The 23175-nt window shown below is 41.3% G+C and overlaps 1 protein-coding gene across 7 annotated transcripts in view; it reads right to left on the minus strand.

Moving 5' to 3' along the window:
• Positions 1 to 247: 247 nt before the first annotated feature.
• Positions 248 to 23175, minus strand: part of KLKB1 (kallikrein B1) — a 121527-nt gene continuing 98599 nt past the window's right edge. For 5 of the 7 annotated variants that reach the window (XM_056559366.1, XM_056559417.1, XM_056559407.1 and 2 more), the window contains 4 exons: positions 22098 to 22193; positions 19849 to 19988; positions 1610 to 1764; positions 248 to 445 (listed from right to left, as the gene is read on the minus strand). In XM_056559366.1, the coding sequence (XP_056415341.1) occupies positions 436 to 445; positions 1610 to 1764; positions 19849 to 19988; positions 22098 to 22193 (401 nt within the window). In that variant the 3' untranslated portion in view covers positions 248 to 435. Of the gene's footprint in view, positions 446 to 1609; positions 1765 to 2753; positions 2929 to 19848; positions 19989 to 22097; positions 22194 to 23175 lie in introns of those variants that run through there. The other 2 variants (XM_056559379.1, XM_056559372.1) reach the window with 2 other exon arrangements.

Consider the following 23175-nt stretch of genomic DNA (forward strand, 5'->3'; position numbering starts at 1 on the left):
TTTCTCATACTAAAACATGTGCAAATAGCATGTGCACCAGAAAAATGTTGCACAGTAAATGTAACATGCACATTCCCACATGTGTTCTCATATTAACATGTTAACAGCCCTTGATAAATGCCATCCATTATTTCTTGCCCAGAAGACATCTTTGGGGACTCTTAGAAGACCACATGGACTTCTCCCTTTCTAATAGGAAACACTAAAAATAAATATTACTATTTTAATTTTATAAGACACATACAAACTGTAGAATAGACCCTGACAGACCTTTTCATTACACAGTTTTTATATTTCTAACTGGTACAAATAACTAACAAACCAAACATATTCTTGGAAATGTAAGACTGATAGAAGCTTAAGCTCATCTCCAGTATATCATTGCTGTTGTTGAGACTTGCAGAATGTCCATGTCTTCTTAGCAAATATTTAGTCTCAAATTATTCTGGAAAAGAAATGGTATAATAGCGATATAAGTACTTTAATTACTGTTTCGACCAAAAGTCTAAGATCATTTTGCCAGAGACAAGAGATACAATTTTTGGCTTCTGTCTAGCTGATATACCTCTAGCTGATATACCTCTGTACACCTTCTTGTGGTGCTATGGAATTGTAGAGTAGAGTATGCTATTCTACATAAAGGTATACAATAAACTGCACATTTTTTACACTGGATGACATATCACTTTATGCCCTTACACTGGGAGACATTTCAGCCTACCATGAGAAGTATGTTGGGACTAGCTTTTCTCTGCACTGTTTTTGTGGCTTTTCACTATACTTTTTCTTCTTGTCACTGTGCACAAGGAGAAGCCTGTCAATCATTAACGGGTGGGCGGGGGCAGGGGAGCCTAATTAATACTACAGACTAAATTTTACAGTGCTGGACACGTTTGCCAGCATTCATTGTATAAGTTTTGCTAAACTACTCATCGTATCTGCACAAGCTTGAAACATCATGACTGTCGTTACATTATGACCTCAGTTTATATCTATTAACAAGTGTTTAAACAGTACCTGTTTGCAAAAACGTTGTATATAACATAGATAATAACATTGAATGTATATTTGGTTAAAAAATGTCTATATTTTTTGGGTGAAAAAATGCTGTTTTACCCCTGCTTGTCCACCCACATTTCCTGTATTTGATCTCCTCACAGAGACACACAGACAATAGCTGCAGGTACAGCATTTTATCTCCCAAAAATTTACACACTTTCAAACTAATATATATATATATATATATATATATATATATATATATATATATTACAAATATACATATGGGCCCAGATTTATCAAATTGTGTTAGAGAAAAAATAGAGGAGTTTTCCCACAGTGACCAATCACAGCTCAGCTATCGAGATGAGGTAATATGAAAGCTGAGCTGTGATTGGTTGCTGTTGGAAAATCCCTCTATTTTCTCTCTCACACAGTTTGATAAATCTGGGCCATGATGTTAATTATCTACGTTATATAAAATGTTTTTGCAAATGACAGGTACACTTTAAAACTAAAGAGTCTTTACTGGGATGTGCGGTTATATTTACGCATACACACTTTATAAGAAGAGATAAAGAATACCATTTTATAGGATTGGTCATCTTACATTTTTGTATGTTTCACAATCCAGTCTGTAAATTCTGTGACTTTAGTGTAAACTCCTGGCTTGTCAGCTCGAGCGCAGCCTTCACCCCAGCTTGTAATTCCAATTAAATACCACGTCTTGTCCACTTCGCAAGAAAGAGGACCACCCGAATCTCCCTTTAATCAAAACACAATAACACATATACTGATGTATCAGTTTGTAGTGTTTTTAAGTGACATCCACATTGTTGAACAAGTTGTGTGTGCCATACAATGAGAACAATATTGTGTTCCATAGTAGTCCATAGTAAATTCTGACAACCAGCCGCTAGTGGTCTTTGGGAGACCTTTTAATCTGTCTTGGTCTAGTAGGAGAGGAAGGACATATAATATTATGTGGTATTTATTACAGCTGGATGTTGTACTGTATGGTTGCAGAACACCAAAATGTGCAATTTCAGAAGTAATCTCATACTAGGGCCCAAAAGACAGTGAGATACTGCACACACTCAGAGGTTCAAGTTGCACCCTAGATGGCTCTTATTTGAATCGGCTGAGCCGTGCCATCTCCTACTCCACCTAAATATTACTTATAGGGTTGCACTACCCACTTGTCTGGTTTCCCCTTTGCCTCCAGGCATCCTTGTGAAGGATAGGTTACTACCTTTCATAGAATTATCTGCTGACTGCCCTTGGCTGTATATGCACAAACATGCATGTTGCAAAACAAAATATTGACCATGTATAAAGCAAATGGCCTTTGTCATTTTCTTTGCATGAGTGGTATATAGTTGCTTGCCATTTTAAAAGGAAACTTCTGAGAATCTGCATCTGAGAAACTACTCAGTAATACTTTTACTTGTTCTGCTTTGTCTTTACCTGAACGTGTAAGGTGTGTGTACTGTACATATGCTATGTTTGTGATGTTTGGTGCTACCACCATATTGGATTAGTTTCCAGGCTAAGGAATTACATTCAAAATGTGTCAGCTGCTACAATAACATTTTCCATTTATATTTAAATGCTTAATCAACAAATAAACAAGGGTTTATGGACTTTCTGCTAAGGTGGCTTCTTTTATATATCTTTTCTCACTGTCTCAGCTACTTTGAAAGCACCCTTGTAGACTCACTGCTCTTTGCCCCTCTGTCACCAGTACATTCCCTGTGCTGGCTTTTCCATCCAATGCTCTTCCTAGTCCTCAGGGCAGCCAGTCTTCACTGTGTGCTGATCCTTACTGTAACTGTAAGCTGGCACACCAAAAATATATCACATTGGCTCCAACACTTTCTAAGCTCCTGCCTCTTTCTGACTCGCCATCTTCTCCTGTAATCTGGCATCCTGGAAACATTAGTTACCTGATATCATTTTTTCTGACAGGGGGCCTTTCCATTCACTGGTCACTTTGTAGGATACACTAGTTTAATTGGTTGTTACTGCAAATACCTAATCAGCTAATCAAATAGCAGCAACTCAATGCATTTAGACATTTAGACATGCAGACATGGTCAAGACAATTTTTTTATGGTTTAAACTGAGCATCAGAAAAAAGGGGATTTAGGTGACTTTAAATGTGGCATGGTGCCTGGTGCTAGACGGGCTTGTGGCATCCGCTGCAGAACACACCTGTCTTCCTGGTCAGGTGGATGTTGCATCACATATCTGCTTTGGGCCCACTGCTCAGGTTTAAATGTGTTATTTATTACCTTGCAATATATTGTCAATGCACTTATTGCACTTATCTGCTTTATTGTGCCCCAAGGGGTTAACCTGTCTGTGCAGGAGGATGGTAAGGGGATCACATGCTTGCTTAAGCCAACCAGGGCTGCTGCCCTGCCTGCCTCCCACAGGTTTTCTAGACTAGGAGGAGTTAGTCAATGCCTAGTGAGGAGGAGAAGAGAGTAGAGGTCACCTCTATACCTTTGCTGTGGACCTGTACATTACCACATGCGGAGAGGCCTAAGTTGCTGCACAAAATTGGTCCAGATCACAGAATCCCACTGATCAGGACTTCTATTCCAGTCAAAAGCAAGTCTGCCGTGGGGAGAAGAGCCAAGAGAGCCCATGGACCCTGTTAGCAAAGAAGAGGATTACAGGACATAGAAAGCCCCGGGCAACTCAGGTCCATAAATCTACTGTTTTCATTTGGTTGTAAGCCCTAATTCTGAATATCTATGTGGAAAGTAGAGTCAGTGTCTGTCAGCTCCTAAGTCTTATACAAGTTAAACAACCCAAACCAGAAGAATTCTGTCAGGACCGACTGGAGGAGACAGGAAGAGTGAGCCCTAAACTGACCCTAAAAACACTGTCCCTGCCTACTTACAAATCCACCCTAACTGATGGATCGACAACTGGGAGTCAGTCCCTCCTTGCACTAAAGTGCAGTGGCGTAAAAACACATAAAAATACAGTCAGTCACGAGCCAGAAACATTACTGGAATATAGAACACTATATATATACTGGACTCAGATAACTAACATAAACAGATACAGTTCAGAGGACACAGATCAGTGAGTAAGCACAGAGGACACTATAGACCAATGGTAAAGCACAGAGGAAGCACTAATTCAGTGATCATGAACTCTATGATTAGTGCATGTACTAACAAACGCTAAAGATCAGATCAACCAAACAGGATATAAATATAGAACACTGTTCACACTGGACACAGATAACCAACAGACAGATTAGGTCCAGAACACAAGATTGGGAAATGGACACAGGAACGTCTTGGTACTAGAACTAAATCTCCTAGAGTCCATCATGGAGCAAGGAGATATCTTGTACTAATTCTCAATTCTCCAGAGTTCAATAAAAAGGTAACAGGGATGTCTTGCTACAAAAACTCTTAAAATTGATACAAGAAAACACACAGTATGAACAGCTACTTAGCAGAAAGGATATACTAATCCTAAAAACCGACTAATCAAACACAGATAAAAATCTACTATGAGCATGCTATATAACCATGGCTAAACACCCAGAACTTCTCAAAGATAAATACATAGTGCATGCTAAGGTAGACATAGTAGAATTAAAGCACAAACAGATAAGGAGTATTGCAACTTCATAGCAGCATGTCAATCACCAGCTCAGAACCTAGACTGAGCTGGAGATATCTAGACATGCCCACACAGCCATTGGGTGAAAGGAAAAAAGCTTTAAATGGGCACTGTCATCAAATTTATTTATTTTTTTTATATGGTTTAGTACATATATACTACAACATATCTCTAATATATTTTCATTATTTTTTTTTAAATTAAAACGTTTTAATTTAAGTTTGAAAACTTTAGTGGCCGGCTGCAGGCTGGCGTGACGTCACGCCTGAATTCGGACTGATGCCGGCCAGGCATCGGTCCTTATTCATTCAGCCTGCGCTCGCTCCCTGCCTGTCAATCAGACAGGCGGGAGTGAGCGCATTGGCTCCCTGGGCTCACACAGCCACTCCTCCCGCACATGTCGCCGCCGCTGCTGCTGCCCGCTGCTGGACTCTGCAGTATGTATCTATCTATAGAGGAGTGCAGGGTTCAAGGTTTTTACATGGGGGTTGGGGGAGAGCGGGGTTCGGGATTTCAACATGGGGCGGGGGCGAGGGGCAGGGGGTACGGAAAGGGGTAGCGCCCCATGGCCCTAACTTATTGTTGTGTTGTTTTCAACACAGGGTGCCTCCATATATTACTGAAAAAATAATATTTGGGGTAATCTACAGACCCCCTAATATCACTGAAGAGATAGAAGTTCGGCTTCATAAACAAATAGAGAGGGCCGCCCGGGCAGGTACAGTGGTAATAATGGGAGATTTTAACTATCCAGATATAGATTGGGGGTTGGCTAAAACTACAAAGGGGCGTCAATTCCTAAATTTATTGCAGGATAATTTTATGGGCCAGTTTGTGGAGGACCCAACAAGAAGTGATGCCTTGTTGGATCTGTACATTTCCAACAACGCAGAGCTGGTTGGTAATGTAACTGTGCGGGAAAACCTTGGTAATAGCGACCACAATATAGTTACTTTTGACTTAAAATGTAGAAAACAAAGACAGGGGGGGAAGGCAAAAACATATAACTTTAAAAAGGCAAACTTCCCTGGGCTGAGGGCTGCACTATAGGACATAGACTGGGGGGAGGTGTTGTCAAATACTGATACAGAAGGTAAATGGGACATCTTTAAATCAACTCTAAATAACTATACAGCTAAATATATACCAAAGGGGAACAAATATAAACGATTAAAACTAAATCCTACATGGCTGACAAATGATGTTAAAAGAGCAATAAACAACAAAAAAATAGCCTTCAAAAAATACAAATCTGATGGGTCAGCGATAACATTTAAACAGTACAAAGAGCTTAATAAAATCTGTAAAAATGTAATAAAAACAGCAAAAATTCAAAACGAGAGACAGGTGGCCAAAGAAAGCAAAACTAATCATAAATATTTTTTTAGATATATAAATGCAAAAAAACCAAGGACAGAGCATGTAGGACCCCTTAATGATAATGGGGAGGTTGTAACAGGCGATCAAGAGAAAGCGGAGCTACTGAATGGGTTCTTTAGTTCTGTATACACTATGGAAAAAGGAGCTGACATTGGCCAGGTCAGTGCTGGTAACACATCATGTAATGTACTAAACTGTCTTAATGTAGAGATGGTACAAGGTAAGTTAAGTGATATAAATGTAAGCAAATCTCCAGGGCCAGATGGATTGCACCCAAGAGTTCTTAGAGAGGTAAGTTCAGTAATATCTGTACCCCTGTTCATGATATTTAGAGATTCTCTGGTGTCTGGTATTGTGCCAAGGGACTGGCGCAAGGTGAATGTGGTGCCAATCTTCAAAAAGGGCTCTAGGTCTTCCCCAGGAAACTATAGACCGGTAAGTTTAACGTGCATTGTGGGTAAATAGTTTGAAGGACTTATAAGGGATTACATACAGGAATACATAGGGGATAATTGTATTATAAGTGATAGCCAGCATGGGTTTACTAAGGATAGAAGTTGTCAAACCAATCTAATTTCCTTTTATGAAGAGGTGAGTAGAAGCCTTGACAGAGGAATGGCTGTGGATATAGTGTTTCTGGATTTTGCTAAAGCGTTTGATACTGTCCCTCATAGACGTCTGACAGGTAAGTTAAGGTCTTTGGGTTTGGAAATTTTAGTTTGTAACTGGATTGAACACTGGCTCATGGATCGTACCCAGAGAGTGGTGGTCAATGATTCGTACTCTGATTGGTCCCCGGTTATTAGTGGTGTACCCCAAGGTTCAGTACTGTTCCCGCTGTTGTTTAATTTATTTATCAATGATATAGAGGATGGTATTAACAGCTCTGTTTCTATCTTTGCAGATGACACCAAGCTTTGTAGCACGGTACAGTCTATAGAGGATGTGCATAAGTTACAGGATGACTTGGATAGACTAAGTGTCTGGGCATCCACTTGGCAAATGAGGTTAAATGTGGATAAATGTAAAGTTATGCATCTGGGTACTAATAACATGCATGCATCGTATGTCTTAGGGGGGATTTAACTGTCAGAGTCACTGGTAGAGAAGGATCTGGGTGTACTTGTAGATCACAGACTACAGAATAGCATGCAATGTCAGGCTGCTGCTTCCAAAGCCGGCAGAATATTGTCATGTATCAAAAGAGGCATGGACTCAAGGGACAGGGACATAATACTCCCCCTTTATAAAGCATTGGTACGGCCTCACCTGGAATATGCTGTTCAGTTTTGGGCACCTGTCCATAAAAGGGACACTGCGGAGTTGGAAAGGGTGCAGAGACGCGCGACTAAACTAATATGGGGCATGGATCATCTTAGCTATGAGGAGCAATTAAAGGGGTTACAATTGTTTAGTCTTGAGAAGAGACGTTTAAGGGGGGATATGATAAACGTATATAAGTATATTAATGGCCCATACAAAAAATATGGAGAAAAACTGTTCCAGGTTAAACCCCCCCAAAGGACGAGGGGGCACTCCCTCCGTCTGGAGAAGAAAAAGTTTAGTCTCAAGGGGCGACACGCCTTCTTTACCGTGAGGACTGTGAATTTATGGAACGGTCTACCTCAGGAACTGGTCACAGCAGGAACAATTAACAGCTTTAAAACAGGATTAGATACATTCCTGGAACAAAATAACATTAATGCTTATGAAGAAATATAAAATCTCATCCCTTCCCCAATATCGCGCCACACCCCTACCCCTTAATTCCCTGGTTGAACTTGATGGACATATGTCTTTTTTCGACCGTCCTAACTATGTAACTATGTAACTATGTAACTATGTTTCACCACTACAACTCTCAGCATGCCCTGACAGCCAATAGATGTCAGGGCAAGCTGGGAGTTGTAGTGGTGAAACAGCTGGAGGCACCCTGTGTAGATGAAATAAGGGCAGAAGTGTGCCTCCCCCAGCAGGCATCAGTGAAGTCGTGCCTGCTAGGGAAGTTTGCCTGGTAGTGAGTACATACTAGGCAGACAAAAAGGCAGATTTAATATGGTAAAAAAAAATAAAAGCATGGAGGGGTTAGGGATAGATAGGCAGGGACAGTAAAAAAATAGGGCAATAGACAGGGACAGTAAAAACAAAAAAAATAAGGATGGAAAAGATCAAACTGTTCAGACACAACCTAAATCCAATGGCCATGTCTGAACATAACCAAGACAGACATTACATGTTCAAGCAAGAATCTAGATAGTCAGCCAGGAAAATAATTCCCATAGTGCCCTGAAGCAACTGTGATACCTGCAGCAAATCCTATTGAATGGTGCACTACTGTTGAACTGTTCCTGTATATTTTTGCAAGTTTCTGAGTAAAAATTTGTAGTTTTCGCAACTACGTAGTTTTTGCATTTGCGTTTGTTATTACCCCAGTGCTTGGCCCAGGAAGCTACTACCCTTTGAGCGTGGTGGTCAATTCTTTCTTGGCATCACAAACTGTTAGTTGCTATTGCCACACTATTCATGTACTAAAACACACCATCTTAGCCTGGCTTTCCAAAGGCTGGTCTGAGTATTTCAGAAACTGTTGATCTACTTGGATTTTAACAAACAACTTTCTCTAGGGTTTACAGAGAATGGTCCAGAAAAGAAAGAAAATATCCAGTGAGCAACAGTTATGTGGATGAAAATGTCTTGTTGATGTCAGAGGAGAATGGGCAGACTGGTTCAAGATGACAGAAAGGCAACAGTAACTCAAATAACAAATTGTTACAACTAAGGTATGCAAAATATTATATTTGAATGCATAACACATCTAACCTTGAAGCAAATAGGCTCCAGAAGCAGAAGACCATATTGGGTGCTTCTCCTGTCAACTAAGAATATGAAGTTAGGTGTAGAATTTGAGCCCCTTTAAACACGAAAGCCTACCTGAGCCTACCTGAGTATTGAGCATGTCAAGGTGAAAGGTATGATACAAAGGTATGAGCCCCTTAAGGACTCAGCCCATTTGGACCTTAAGGACTTTATTTTTACGTTTTCATTTTTTCCTCCTCGCCTTCAAAAAATCATAACTCTTTTATATTTTCATCCACAGACTAGTATGAGGGCTTGTTTTTTGTGCGACCAGTTGTCCGTTGTACTGCCTTCACTCACTTTACCATAAAATGTATGGCGCAACCGAAAAAATTCTATTTGTGTGGGGAAATAAAAAAGAAAACCGCAATTTTGCTAATTTTGGAAGGTTTTGTTTTCACGCCATACAATTTACGGTAAAAATCACATGTGTTCTTTATTCTTTGGGTGTTCAATATGATTAAAATGATACCCATGATAATATACTTTTCTTTTACTGTTGCCCTTAAATAAAATCGCAAACTTTTTAACCAAATTAGTACGTTTAAAATCCCCCTATTTTGAAGACCTGTAACTTTTTCATTTTGCTGTATAAGCGGCGGTATGAGGGCAAATTTTTTGCGCTGTGATCTGTAATTTTTATTGATACCATATTTGCTTATATAAAACATTTAATCCATTTTTTATTAATTTTTTGGGGAATAAAATGTTATAAAAAAGCAGCTATTTTGGACTTTTTTTTTACGTTCACGCCGTTCACCGTACGGTATCATTAACATTTTATTTTAATAGTTCAGATATTTACACACGCAACGATACCAAATACGTATATAAAATATTTTTTAACACTTTTTGGGGGTGAAATAGGGAAAATGAGACAATTTACGTTTTTATTGGGGGAGGGGGTTTTTCACATTTGTTTTACTTATTTTTTTATTTTTTTTTCCTTTTATTCTTACACTTTAAAAGTCCCCATAGGGGACTATTTATAGCAATCACTCGATTGCTTATACTGTTCAGTGCTATGTATAGGACATAACACTGATCAGGATTATCGGTCATCTTCTGCTCTGGTCTGCGGGAAGGCAGATCAGAGCAGAAGACTCCCGGAAGACAGCAGAGCAAGGTGATGGGACCTCCGGCTGCCATGCTGGATGATCGGATCGCCGCGGCAGCGCTACGGGCGATCCCATCATCCATTTTTGTGACCGCGATACTGCAGATGCCGTGATCTGTATTGATCATGGCATCGGAGGGGTTAATGGCAGACATCCGTGGAATCGCGGATGTCCGCCATTACCGGTGGGTCCCTGGCTGCGATCAGCAGCCGGGACCTGCCGCGCATGATCTGGGCATCGCTCTGATGCTCGCGGTTATGCTTAGGACGTCGTCCTGGTGCGTTAAGTACCAGCTCACCAGGACGTACATTTACATCCTGTGTCCTTAAGGGGTTAAAGCTCAGAAAAATTTTTAAGGGCAAAATGGGTGTTACGAGTAGTTAGGGAATATAATCTGAGTTAGTTTAGAAAATATGGTTTGATGACAGGTACTCTTTAACCTCTTCAGGACACAGGGCGTATGGATACGCCCTGCATTCCGAGTTCTTAAGGACACAGGGCGTATCCATACGCCCGTGGGAAATCCGGTCCCCACCTCTAGCCAGTTGGGGACCGGAGCCGGATGCCTGCTGAAATCGTTCAGCAGGCATCGTGGCATATTGCCCAGGGGGGTCATGATGACCCCCCATGTCGGCGATGGCCGCAGATCGCTGGACAATTCAGCCCAGCGATCGTGGCGGATTCCGGGTCAATCGGGTCTCCAGTGACCCGGTGACCCGGAACAGCCATAGCCAGCAGGGGTGAGGTGGCACTGGTGCCACCTCACGATCGCCCTGATTCGTCGGACGGTTTACCGGCCGACCAATCAGGGCACCTGCTGCGGGTGTCACTCCCGCAACCCGCTCCGCCCCTCTTCCAGAGGACGTGATCGGGTGCGGGAAGAGGACCCCGGCAGCTGGGGACCCCGATCCCCGGAGTCCCTGTTGGGATCGGGGCCCCAGGAGCGGCGGCGAGGGACTGACCTGCAGCAGCGGCGTGGATCAGCAGTTGGAGCTGAGTGACAGCCTCCTGCTGTTGCTTAGCAACTGCTCCCAGCATGCAAAAAGGGCATGCTGGGAGCTGTAGTTATGCAACAGCAGGAGGCAGACCACCACAACTCCCAGCATTCCCTTATGGGCATGCTGGGACTTATAGTTTTGCAACAGCTGGAGGCACATTTTTTCTATGGAAAAGTGTACCTTCAGCTGTTGTATAACTACAACTCCCAGCTTGCACAATCAGCTAAGGTGCATGCTGGGAGTTGTAGTGGTGCATCTGCTGGTTGCATAACTACAACTCCCAGCATGCCCGTTTGCTGTCGGTGACTGCTGAGAGTTGTAGTTTTGAAACAGCTGAAGGCACACTGGTTGTGAAACTCAGAGTTTTTTTTACCTAACTCAATGTTTAACAACCGGTGGGCCTCCAGCTGTTGCAAACTACAACTTCCAGCATGCACCGTACATGCTGGGAGTTGTAGTTTTGCAACAGCTGGAGGCACACTGGTTGTGAAACACTGAGTTAGGTCACAAACTCAGTGATACATAACCAGTGTGCCTACAGCTGTTGCAAAACTAAAACTCTCAGCATGTACAGTCTGTCAGTGCATGCTGGGAGTTGTAGTTTTGCAACAGCTGGATGTCCCCCCCCCCACCCCCAATGTGGACACTCATATGGGTGGAGGTTTACAGTAAGTATCCGGCTGCAAGTTTGAGCTGCTGCAAATTTTCTGCTGCAGCTCAAACTGCAAGCGAGAAACTACTGTGAACCCCCGCCCGTGTGACTGTATCCTAAAAACACTACACTACACTAACACAAAATAAAATAAAAAACACTACATACCCCTACACAGCCCCCCTCCCCTCCGCAATAAAAATGAAAAACGTCAGGTACGCCACTGTTTCCAAAAGGAGCCTCCAGCTGTTGCAAAACAACTACTCCCAGTATTACCAGACAGCCACTGACTGTCCAGGCATGCTGGGAGTTTTACAACAGCTGGAGGCACCCTCTTTGGGAATCACTGACGTAGAATACACCTATGTCTACCCCTATGCAAGTCCCTAATTTAGGCCTCAAATGGGCAAGGCGTTCTCACTTTGGAGCCCTGTCGTATTTCAAGGCAACAGTTTAGGGTCACATATGGGGTACCGCCGTACTCGGGAGAAATTGTGTTACAAATTTTGGGGGCTATTTTCTGCTTTTACCCTTTTTTAAAATGTAAAATTTTTGTGAAAACAAGCATTTTAGGTAAAAAATAATAATATTTTTTTTACATATGCAAAAGCCGTGAAACACCTGTGGGGTATAAAAGTTCACTTAACCCCTTGTTACGTTGCCCGAGGGGTCTAGTTTCCAAAATAGCATGCCATGTGTTTTTTGTTTTTTTTTTTGCTGTCCTGGCACCATAGGGGCTTCCTAAATGCGGCATGCCCCCAGAGCAAAATTTGCTTCCAAAAAGCCAAATGTGACTACTCCTCTTCTGAGACCTGTAGTGCGCAAGCAGAGCACTTTTCACCTCCATATGGGGTGTTTTCTGAATCGTTAGAAATTGGGCTTAAAATTTTGGGGGGTATTTTTCTGCTATTACCCTTTTTAAAAATGTAAAATTTTTGGGAAAACAAGCATTTTAGGTATTTTTTTTTTTATTTGCAAAAGTCATGAAACACCTGTGGGATATTAAGGCTCACTTTATCCCATGTTACATTTCCCGAGGGGTCTAGTTTCCAAAATGGTATGCCAGTGTTTTTTTTTTTTTTTTTTGCTGTTTGGACACCCTAGGGGCTTCCTAAAGGTGACATGCCCCCCAAAAACCATTTCAGTAAAATGTTCTCTCCAAAATCCCCTTGTTGCTCCTTCTGAGCCTTCTTCTGTGCCCGCCGATCACTTTACATAGACATATGAGGTATGTGCTTACTCGAGAGAAATTGGGCTACAAATACAAGTAAAAATTTACTCCTTTTACCCCTTGCAAAAATTAAAAAATTGGGTCTACAAGAACATGTGAGTGTAAAAAATAAAGATTTTGAATTTTCTCCTTCACTTTGCTGCTATTCCTGTGAAACACCTAAAGGGTAAAATACTTACTGAATGTCATTTTGAATACTTTTGGGGGTGTAGTTTTTATAATGGGGTCATTTATGGGATTTTTCTAATATGAAGACCCTTCAAATCCACTTCAAAACTGAACTGGTCCCTGAAAAATATCGAGTTTGAAAATTTTGTGAAAAGTAAAAACTCATCAATTTTATGATGCAAACATAAAGTAGACATATTGTATATGTGAATAAAAAAAATGCATTTTGAATATCCATTTTCCTTACAAGCAGAGAGCTTCAAAGTTAGAAAAATGCAAAATTTTCATTTTTTTCATCAAATTTTGGGATTCTTCACCAAGAAAGGATGCACGTTACCATAAAATTTTACCACTATGTTAAAGTAGAATATGTCACGAAAAAACAATCTCGGATCAGAATGATAACTAAAAGCATTCCAGAGTTATTAATGTTTAAAGTGACAGTGGTCAGAATTGCAAAAAAGGGCTTCGTCCTAGAGGTGAAAATGGGCTGCATCCTTAAGGGGTTAACCCCTTAAGGACCAAGTCCATTTTCCCCTTAAAGGGGTATTCCAGGCAAAACCTTTTTTCTATATATAGCAACTGGCTCCGGAAAGTTAAACAGATTTGTAAATTACTTCTATTAAAAAACATAATCCTTCCAATAGTTATTAGCTTCTGAAGTTTTCTGTCTAACTGCTCAATGATGATGTCCCGTCCCGGGAGCTGTGCATGATGGGAGAATATCCCCATAGGAACTGCACAGGACGTGAGTCATCAGAGAGCAGTTAGACAGAAAACAACAACTCAACTTCAGAAGCTAATAACTATTGGAAGGATTAAGATTTTTTAATAGAAGTAATTTACAAATCTGTTTAACTTTCCAAAGCCAGTTGATATATAAAAAAAAGTTTTGGCCTGGAATACCCCTTTAAGGACCTGAGCAGGACCTGAGCATTTTTTGCACATCTGACCACTGTCACTTTAAGCATTAATAACTCTGGGATGCTTTTACTTTTCATTCTGATTACGAGAATGTTTTTTTGTGCCATATTCTACATTATGGTAGTGGTAATTTTTTGTCGATACTTGCATCATTCCAAAATTTGATGAAAAATTTGAAAATTTTGCTTTTTTTTAACTTAACTCTCTGCTTATAAGGAAAATGGGCATCCCAAATAAATTATGTATTGATTCACACGTACAATATGTCTACTTTATGTTTGCATCCTAAAGTTTACATGTTTTTACTTTTGGAAGATATCAGAGGGCTTCAAAGTTCAGCAGCAATTTTCCAATTTTTCACAAAATTTTCAAAATCAGAATTTTTCGGGGTCCAGTTCAGTTTTAAAGTGGATTTGAAGAGCCTTCATATTAGAAATACCACATAAATGACCCCATTATAAAAACTGTACCCCTCAAACTATTCAAAATGAAGTTCAGAACGTGTATTAACCCTTTAGGTGTTTAACAGGAATAGCAGCAAAGTGAAGAAGAAAATTCAAAATCTTCATTTTTTACACTCGCATGTTCTTGTAGACCCAGTTCTGGAATTTTTAAAAAAGGGGTAAAAGGAGACAAATCACCCTAAAATTTGTAACCCAATTTCTCTTGAGTAAGGAAATACCTAATATATTGATGTTAAGTGCTCTGTGGGTGCACTAGAGGATTCAGAAGGGAAGGAGCGACAATGAGATTTTGGAGAGGGAGTTTTTCTGAAATGGTTTTTGGGGGGCATGTCACATTTAGGAAGCCCCTATGGTGCCAGAACAGCAAAAAAAAAAAAAAAAAAAAAAAACAACAACAACATGGCATACTATTTTGGAAACTACACCCCTCAAGGAATGTAACAAGAGGTTCAGTGAGCCTTAACACCCCACAGGTGGTATTTAATTACTTTTTGTTAAAGTTGGATGTGTAAATTAATAAAAAAAATTGTCACCAAAATGCTGGTTTTCCCAAAAATTTTACATTTTTGCAAGGGGTAATAGGAGAAAATTCAGAGCCAAATTTGTAACACCATCTCTTCTGAGTATGGAAATATCCCATGTGTGGATGTCAAGTGCACTGCTGGCAAACTACAATGCTCAGAAGAGAAGGAGTCACATTTGGCTTTTGGAAAGCAAACTTTGCTGAAATGATTTTTTGGGGGGCATGTCGCATTTAGGAAGCCCCTATGGTGCCAGAACAGCAAAAAAAAAAACACATGGCATACTATTTTGGAAACTACACCCCTCAAGGAATGTAACAAGGGGTACAGTGAGCCTTTACACACCACAGGTGTTTATGCTAAAGTTGGATGTGAAAATGAAAGTATAGATTGTTTTCACTAAAATGCTTGTGTTAACCCAAATTTTTCATTTTCATAAGGGGTAATATGAAAAAAAAGCCTCCCAAAATTTTTAACCCCATTTCTTCTGAGTATGGAAATGTGGATGAAATGTGGATGTAAAGTGCTCTGCGAGCGAACTACAAAGCTCAGAAGAGAAGGAGCGCCATTGAGCTTTTGGAGAGAGAATTTGTTTGGAACGGAAGTCGGGGGCCATGTGCGTTTACAAAGCCCCCCATGGTTCCAAAACAGTGGACCCCCTCCCCCACATATGGACCCATTTTGGAAACTACAACACTCACAGAATGTAATAAGGGTTTCAGTGAGCATTTACACCCCACTGGCATTTGACAGATCTTTAGAACAGTGGGCTGTGCTCTTTCTCTTTACGTCTACATATGGGGTATTTATATACTCAGAAGAAATGGGGTTACACATTGTGGGCTGCTTTTTTCCTATTACCCTTGTGAAAATGAAAAATTTGGGATAACACCAGCATTTTAGTGAAAAATAAAACATTTTCATTTTCACATCCAACTTAAATGAAAATTCGTCAAACACCTGTGGGGTGTTAAGGCTCACTATAACCCTTGTTATGTTCCGTGAGGGGCGTAGTTTCCAAAATGGGGTCACATGTGGGTGGTTTTTTTTTGTGTGTGTGTTTATGTCAGAACTGCTGTAATGATCAGCCACCCCTGTGCAAATCACCTCAAATGTACATGGTGCTCTCACTCCTGAGCCATGTTGTGCGCCCGCAGTGCATTTTACATCCACAGATGGGGTATTTTCGTACTCAGGAGAAATTGCGTTACAAATTTTGGGGTCTTTTTTTTTCCTTTTACCTCTTGTGAAAATGAAAAGTATGGGGCAACATCAGCATGTAAGTGTAAACATTTTTTTTTATACAATAACATGCTGGAGTAGATCCCAACTTTACCTTTTCATGAGGGGTAAAAGGAGAAAAAGATCATTAGAATTTGTTAGGCAATTTCTCCAGAGTATGGAGATACCCCATACGTGGCCCTAAACTGTTGCCTTGAAATACGATAGGGCTCTGAAAGAGAGAGCGACATGCGCATTTGAGGCCTAAATTAGGGATTTGCATGGGATGGACCCAGATGCAAGAATTACACTTGCCTCCGATACCAAAATTACCCTACGGCAGTGTTTCCCAAATAGGGTGCATCCAGCTGTTGCAAAAATTACAGCATGCCTGGACAGTCAATGGCTGTCCGGCAATACTGGGAGTTGTTGTTTTGTAACAGCTGGAGGATCCGTTTTGGAAACACTGCCATATGAGACGGGTTTCATTTTTATTGGGGGAGGGGGGTTAACCCCTTAAGGACGTAGGGTTTTTCCTCATTACCTTCTAAAAATCATAACGCTTTAAATTTTGCACCTAAAATTCCACATTATGGCTTATTGTTTGTGCCACCAATTTTACTTTGCAATGACATTTAGAATTTTACCAATATATCCCCTATAACTTTTTTTTTTTCTGCATACGGGCCGATATGAGGGCAAATTTTTTGTGCCGTGATCTGAATTTTTTATCGGTACAATTTTTATATTGACCGGACTTTATGATCGCTTTTTATTAATTTTTTCATGATATAAGAAGTCACCAAAAAATACGCTATTTTGGACTTCGGAATTTTTTTGCACGTACGCCATTGACCGTGTGGTTTAATTAATGATATATTTTTATAGTTTGGACATTTCCGCACGTGGCAATATCACATATGTTTATTTTTATTTACCCAGTTCTTTTTTAAATTGGGAAAAGGGGGGTGATTCTTTTATTAGGGAAGGTGTTAAATGATCTTTATTAACTTTTTTTTTTACACTTTTTTTTTTGCAGTGTTATAGCCCCCCCCCCCCCCCGGTGGCTATTTCACTGCACAGACCGATCTCATACACAGATCATTGCTGTACATTGACACGGCAAAGATCAGTGTAATTGGCGGTCGATTGCTCAAGCCTGGATCTCAGGCTTGGAGCAATCAATCGCCGATCGGACATGACGGAGGCAGGTTCTAGCTGATCAGGACGTCACGATTTCAACTTTGAACGCCGTGTCTAAAGGGTTAATAGCGTGCAGCACCAAGGTCCCGGCTGTCATTAGCAGTTTTATACTGGGCTGGGCGCAGGGCGTACAGGTACGCACTGCGTCCTTAAGAGGTTAACTTTGTAGGGGCGTGTGTATGTATGTAGTGTTTTACTGTGTTTTACTTATTTTGTGCTAGTGTAGTGTGGTGTTTTTAGGGTATGTTCACACAGGCGGAGGATTACAGCGAGTTTCCCGCTGGGAGTTTGATCTGCAGCGGAAAATTTGCTGCATCTCAAACTTTCAGCGAGAAACTCAAACCCCTGCCTGTGTGAATGTACCTTGTACATTCACATGGGGAAGGGGGGTGGCAAACCTCCAGCTGTTGCAAAACTACAACTCCCAGCATGCCCTTTGGCTGTCCGTGCATGGTGGGGGTTGTAGTTATGCAACAGATGGAGGCACACTGGTTGCAAAACACTGAGAGTTTGTTGCGTAACTCAGTGTTTCACAACCAGTGTGCCTCCAGCTGTTGCAAAACTACACCTTCCAGCATGTATGGTCTATCAGTGCATGCTGGATGTTATAGTTTGCAACAGCTGGAGGCACAATGGTTGCAAAACAGGGATTTAGGTAACAAACTCTTAGTGTTTTGCAACCAGTGTGCCTCCATCTGTTGCAAAACCTACAACTCTCAGCATGCAGTGACAGCTGAAGGGCATGCTGGGACCTGTAGTTATGCAACAGCTGGAGGCATACTACTACAACTTCCAGCATGCACTTTGGCTGTCCATGCATGCTGGGGGGTTAGTTATGCAACAGCTGGAGGCACACTGGTTGCAAAACACTGAGAGTTTGTTACTTAACTCAGTGTTTCCCAACCCATGTGCCTCCAGCTGTTGCAAAACTACAACTCCCAGCATGCATGGTCTGTCAGTGCATGCTGGGAGTTATAGTTTTACAACAGCTGTAGCCACACAGGTTGGGAAACACTGAGTTAGGAAACAGACAATGTTTCCCAACAAGTGTGCCTCCAGTTGTTGCAAAACTACAACTCCCAGCATGCCCAGACAGCCGAAGGGCATGTTGGGAGTTGTAGTTATGCAACAAAAGGAGGAGAACAGTTTGGAGACCACTGTGTAGTGGTGTCCAACCTGTAGCCCTTTAGATGTTGCAAAACTTCAACTCCAAGAATGCCAAGACTGCTACAACTCCCAGCATGCCTGGACAGTCTTGGCATGCTTGGAGTTGAAGTTATGCAATATCTGGAGGGCAACAGTTTGGACACCACTCTGCAGTGGTCTCTAAACTGTGTCCTTCCAGATGTTGCAAAACTATAACTCCCAGCATGCCGGGACTATCCAGGCATGCTGGGAGTTGTAGCTCTGCAGCATCTGAAGAGCCAGATGTTACAGAACTACAACTCTCAGCATGCCTGGACAGTCTGGGCATGCTGATAGTTGCAGTTTTGCAACATCTGGAAGGGCACAGATTGGAGACCACTGCCCTCCAGATGTTGCAAAACTACAACTTTCAGCATGCACACACAGCCATGCTGTCTGGGCATGCTGGGAGTTGTAATTTTTAAACTCCTAGAAGCAGCATTAAGATCACTTTACAGCGATCTTCACTGCTGCCTTTGACGTCGCTGCTGCTGCATCCACTTGCCTGTGCCTCCTTTCTGCCGCTGATCCCCGGTCCCCATGTGTCCTCCAGGTATCTGCCGCCGGTCCCCACCCCCTCCCCCGCATCAACGGCCTCTGCCTCCATCTTCCCCCACTCTGCCCGGACTTCTAGGGACGGGGAGAGCCAGGGAAATGAACTTTCCTCCCCTCGCCTGCCCTGCGATTCGCCGGTAAGTCCTGATCGGCCAATCGCAGGGGATAGGAGGAGCCTTTGGTACTTGTTTCACTTGACGTATATGCCTATTGTTATCTATCACTTTGCTATAATGTTGGACATACCAGATCTATATGTATTCCAAAAAACATGACAAAATGCAGTGTAGAGGTGCTGGGGGTGAGCATCCCTTGCCAAATCTAAAGAGGAAGCCAGTGGTCTTCACGGCCTGAGCACCTACAGCTTTCAGTCTTGATCTTACACTTGGTGGTTAAATCTATGGATTGGCTGCCTTTTTAAAATAGAATTTCTCTGAAACGCCTGAGCATTTCAGAATAAATCATAGTGTGTTGAGTTCCCTGCACCTGTTTTATGAGGGTGACGGGGTAACATTGGGTAAAAGTGTAAAATTCATATGTGAGGCTGGTATAAATTCATAGATGTGGGTTCAAGTTTATAGAATAAATTCATATGTGGAGGCCAGTATACAGCATAATATATGGCGCATGGGAGCCCCATTAACTTATTTTGCTTGCAGGCCCTACGACTTGTCAGGCCACCCCTGTTTCCAGATATTGCAGTATTCATACAGTTCACTTACCTGGCATGAATCAACCTGTCCCTGTTTATATCCAGCACATAAGACCTTATTGCTAATCATTTGTGATGGATAACTTTTTTGACATTCCATGCTTGACTTTGGAGGTATCTCAGCCTTCTGGAGCACATCGGAAGCAGTTCCTTGAATTACATGGAAACACCTTACACATTCATCCATTTCATATTAAAATGGTCACATTTTTGTTTTTGGTCAAACAAATGTAAATTGGATTAACTTAAAGAGGTACTCCAGTGCTGAGCGTTTGGAACAAATAGTTCCGAAAGCTTAGAGCAGGCGTTGGGGCTCGTGACATCACGGCCCCATCCTTTGAGACGTCCAGGCCCGCCTCCTCAATGTAAGTCTATGGGAGGAGGCATGGTGACCACCACGCCCCCTCCCATAGACTTACATTGAGGAGGGGGCGGGGCTGTGACATCACAAGCCCCGACGCTGGCCCTTAGCTTTGGGAACTATTTGTTCTGAACGCTTAGCACAGGAGTACCCCTTTAAGTGTTTTATAACTACATGTTATCTTTTGCATGTTACACAGGGCTGACACATAGCGGATATAATGCTAACATAAAAAAATGGGTTATTGCCTGTGTCACAGGAAACTACAAACCTGTGGATTTAACCTAGATTGTGGGGAAATATGCATTTATGAGGCTAAATCATAGCTGTAGGTGTAGATTTTTAACACTATATAAATAAAAACACTGGGAAGGTAGAAAATAGTACTAAATTGTGTTCAGAACTTGCATGCTTCATTAAATGGGGGAAAACGCTATGGAGATCTATGGGAGAAAAATGTGTCAAACTGGATGAAAACACACCATAGTTACTGAAAAACTGCCACTGAGCCAAAAAATGCTCCACAAGTTAGGAAAAATGCCACAAACAAAATAGTTTGTTATAGCACTCTATATTTGCCTTGACTTCCAGCTAACAACCGGCCACAGCATTTTCTCTCTACTAAGAGTGGAGTGTAATCTTCTTTGTGGGTATTTTTCCCAACAATTATTTTACTGTGGAATGTACTAAGTTGGTGCTTTTCCCTACGTTTTGCTTTATTTACACCTGCTCTGCGCTGTCAGGTTTTCCAGAGCTCAAATCGACCACATTTTATCTGGGAACAATAGTACATTTGTTGGGATTTTTCAAAACTTTCAGGGCCCCGCCCGTTTTCTGAGGCCACATCCCTTTTTTTTTAAATAAAATGGAGAATTGGTTGTGTTTTGGGGATAAATGAGGGCCAATGTTTTTTAAGGGCATTTTACCAGAAATATTACACCCTTGTGAACCTTTTTTCCAGCCAAAATCAACATGTAGTACAAGTATGTTCTCAGTACAACATCTGCTGCAGGTCTTCTGCTGAGTTTCTCAACCATTCACTTGAACAGATCCGCAGTCAATCAGCAAATCTGCCACTATTGCAGATTTTCCACTGGCCCATTGAAATAAATGGTAGCGAAACCTGTAGACGATTTTTTACGTGTGAATTTACCCTAACAGTTAATCTGGTATGCTTTAACAGAGAATAGGCCAAGTGCTGTCCCTTTAAAATCCTCAGCCATGACAATTTCTATCACCAGGACTAATGGTCAGCTAGAGAAGATAACCCCTTCCCCTGTGACAGTGGTGCCCACTGTCACAAGGGAAGGGGGTTATCTTCTTTAGCTGACCATTAGTCCTGGTGATAGAAATTGCTCTTCTTCACAGTCCTACAGAATTTTAGTTTTTTTTTTTTTTTTTTTTTTTTTTTTTATTGTCACGAAAAGGCAGCTGTCAATCACATCCACCTGCCCACAGATGATAGTCTAGGTAGAAATTCTATGTCCCACAATCACAGCATGCAATATGTATACAATTTACTCTGGGTGCCTAGTGCCATATGTGTCACAATGTTACACAATGTGCCATATGTGTAACAAAATAAAAATAAAGCAACTTGGCCAACAGTCTAAAGAACAAATAGATAGTTGTTTATCAGTACATTCTCAGTCCTATTTGCCTACATGATAACAAAATACAAGGCCTTGTGTGGTTTCATCCAGCAGTCTTACCGCTTCCCAGTTGTCCTCTTATATGTTGCTAACCTACCAAATATATGGACATATCCTTTATAATTTGTAGAACAATAACTAGCTAGGGAATCATTTTATAGTGACAACTACTGATTATTATGTGAATGGGTACACACTGAAAGGCTGAATTATAGAACTTCTAAACAGACAGCAAAATACAGTTACCAGACTCATTGGTGTATCCCCATCCTGTTATCCAGCACGTGCTAGGCAGGACAAAGGAGTCTTGAATTGGTGGTAAGCAGATGGCTTGTTGATAATCTAGAATAAACCAATGAAAGAAACAAGATGACAATGTTGCTTTACATCTGATATTTTAATTAAGGTTTAATGTACATGTTATTGGAACACGGTTCTATTTGCCTTGTAATGTGAATTATAAGTTTCTAAAAGAGCAACTCCAGTTACGATCCAGTGACAGGATATGTATTTCAATTTTCATGGCACCTTCTGAACCCAAGACTTGTCTATGGGACTTCTGTCAAATCTGCATCCTGATCACTGTAGTCTCGGGAAAGTCTCTGGCCACGAAGAAGCTGCGGAAGTTTAAACACATATCATGCCACCAGAGTGTGATTGGAGTTACACTTTATATCCAGTAGCATTTACAATCATATCAAACTTTTAAAGTGTAGCCACAATCTTTTTTATAAGTATTTGGTAATAAAAAGGATTGATCTACATTCATTTACACAGGCAGGATGGAAGAGGAAGGCCAGGGGATCAAAGGTTCTACAATGGCTGCCATTGGTTGCCAACATCATCTATCTAATCATCACCACCCTCTCTATATACCTTATAAGGGCAGTATTGAAAATATACTGAAAATATATGATTCTGAGCAAGCAATGGCTGACAAAAGTGTGTTAGCTCAGGTATCTGGATCCCCAGACATCAGTCCATCTTCAGAAAAGTTGCATATTCAAAGAGAGTTGTCTTGTGGCACAGTTGTTCTGCACCATAGGACTTAAATAGTTAAAGGGGTATTCCAGGCAATAAACTTTTTTTTATATATCAACTGGCTCCGGAAAGTTAAACAGATTTGTAAATTACTTCTATTAAAAAATCTTAATCCTTCCAATAGTTATAAGCTTCTGAAGTTTTCTGTCTAACTGATCAATGATGATGTCACGTCCCGGGAGCTGTGCATGATGGGAGAATATCCCTTGCATGATGGGAAAATATCCCCATAGGAGCGGAACAGCTCCCAGGACGTGAGTAATCAGAAAGCAGTTAGACAGAA

The sequence above is a fragment of the Hyla sarda genome, chromosome 1 (genome assembly GCF_029499605.1).
Source record: "Hyla sarda isolate aHylSar1 chromosome 1, aHylSar1.hap1, whole genome shotgun sequence".
Taxonomy (NCBI): domain Eukaryota; kingdom Metazoa; phylum Chordata; class Amphibia; order Anura; family Hylidae; genus Hyla; species Hyla sarda.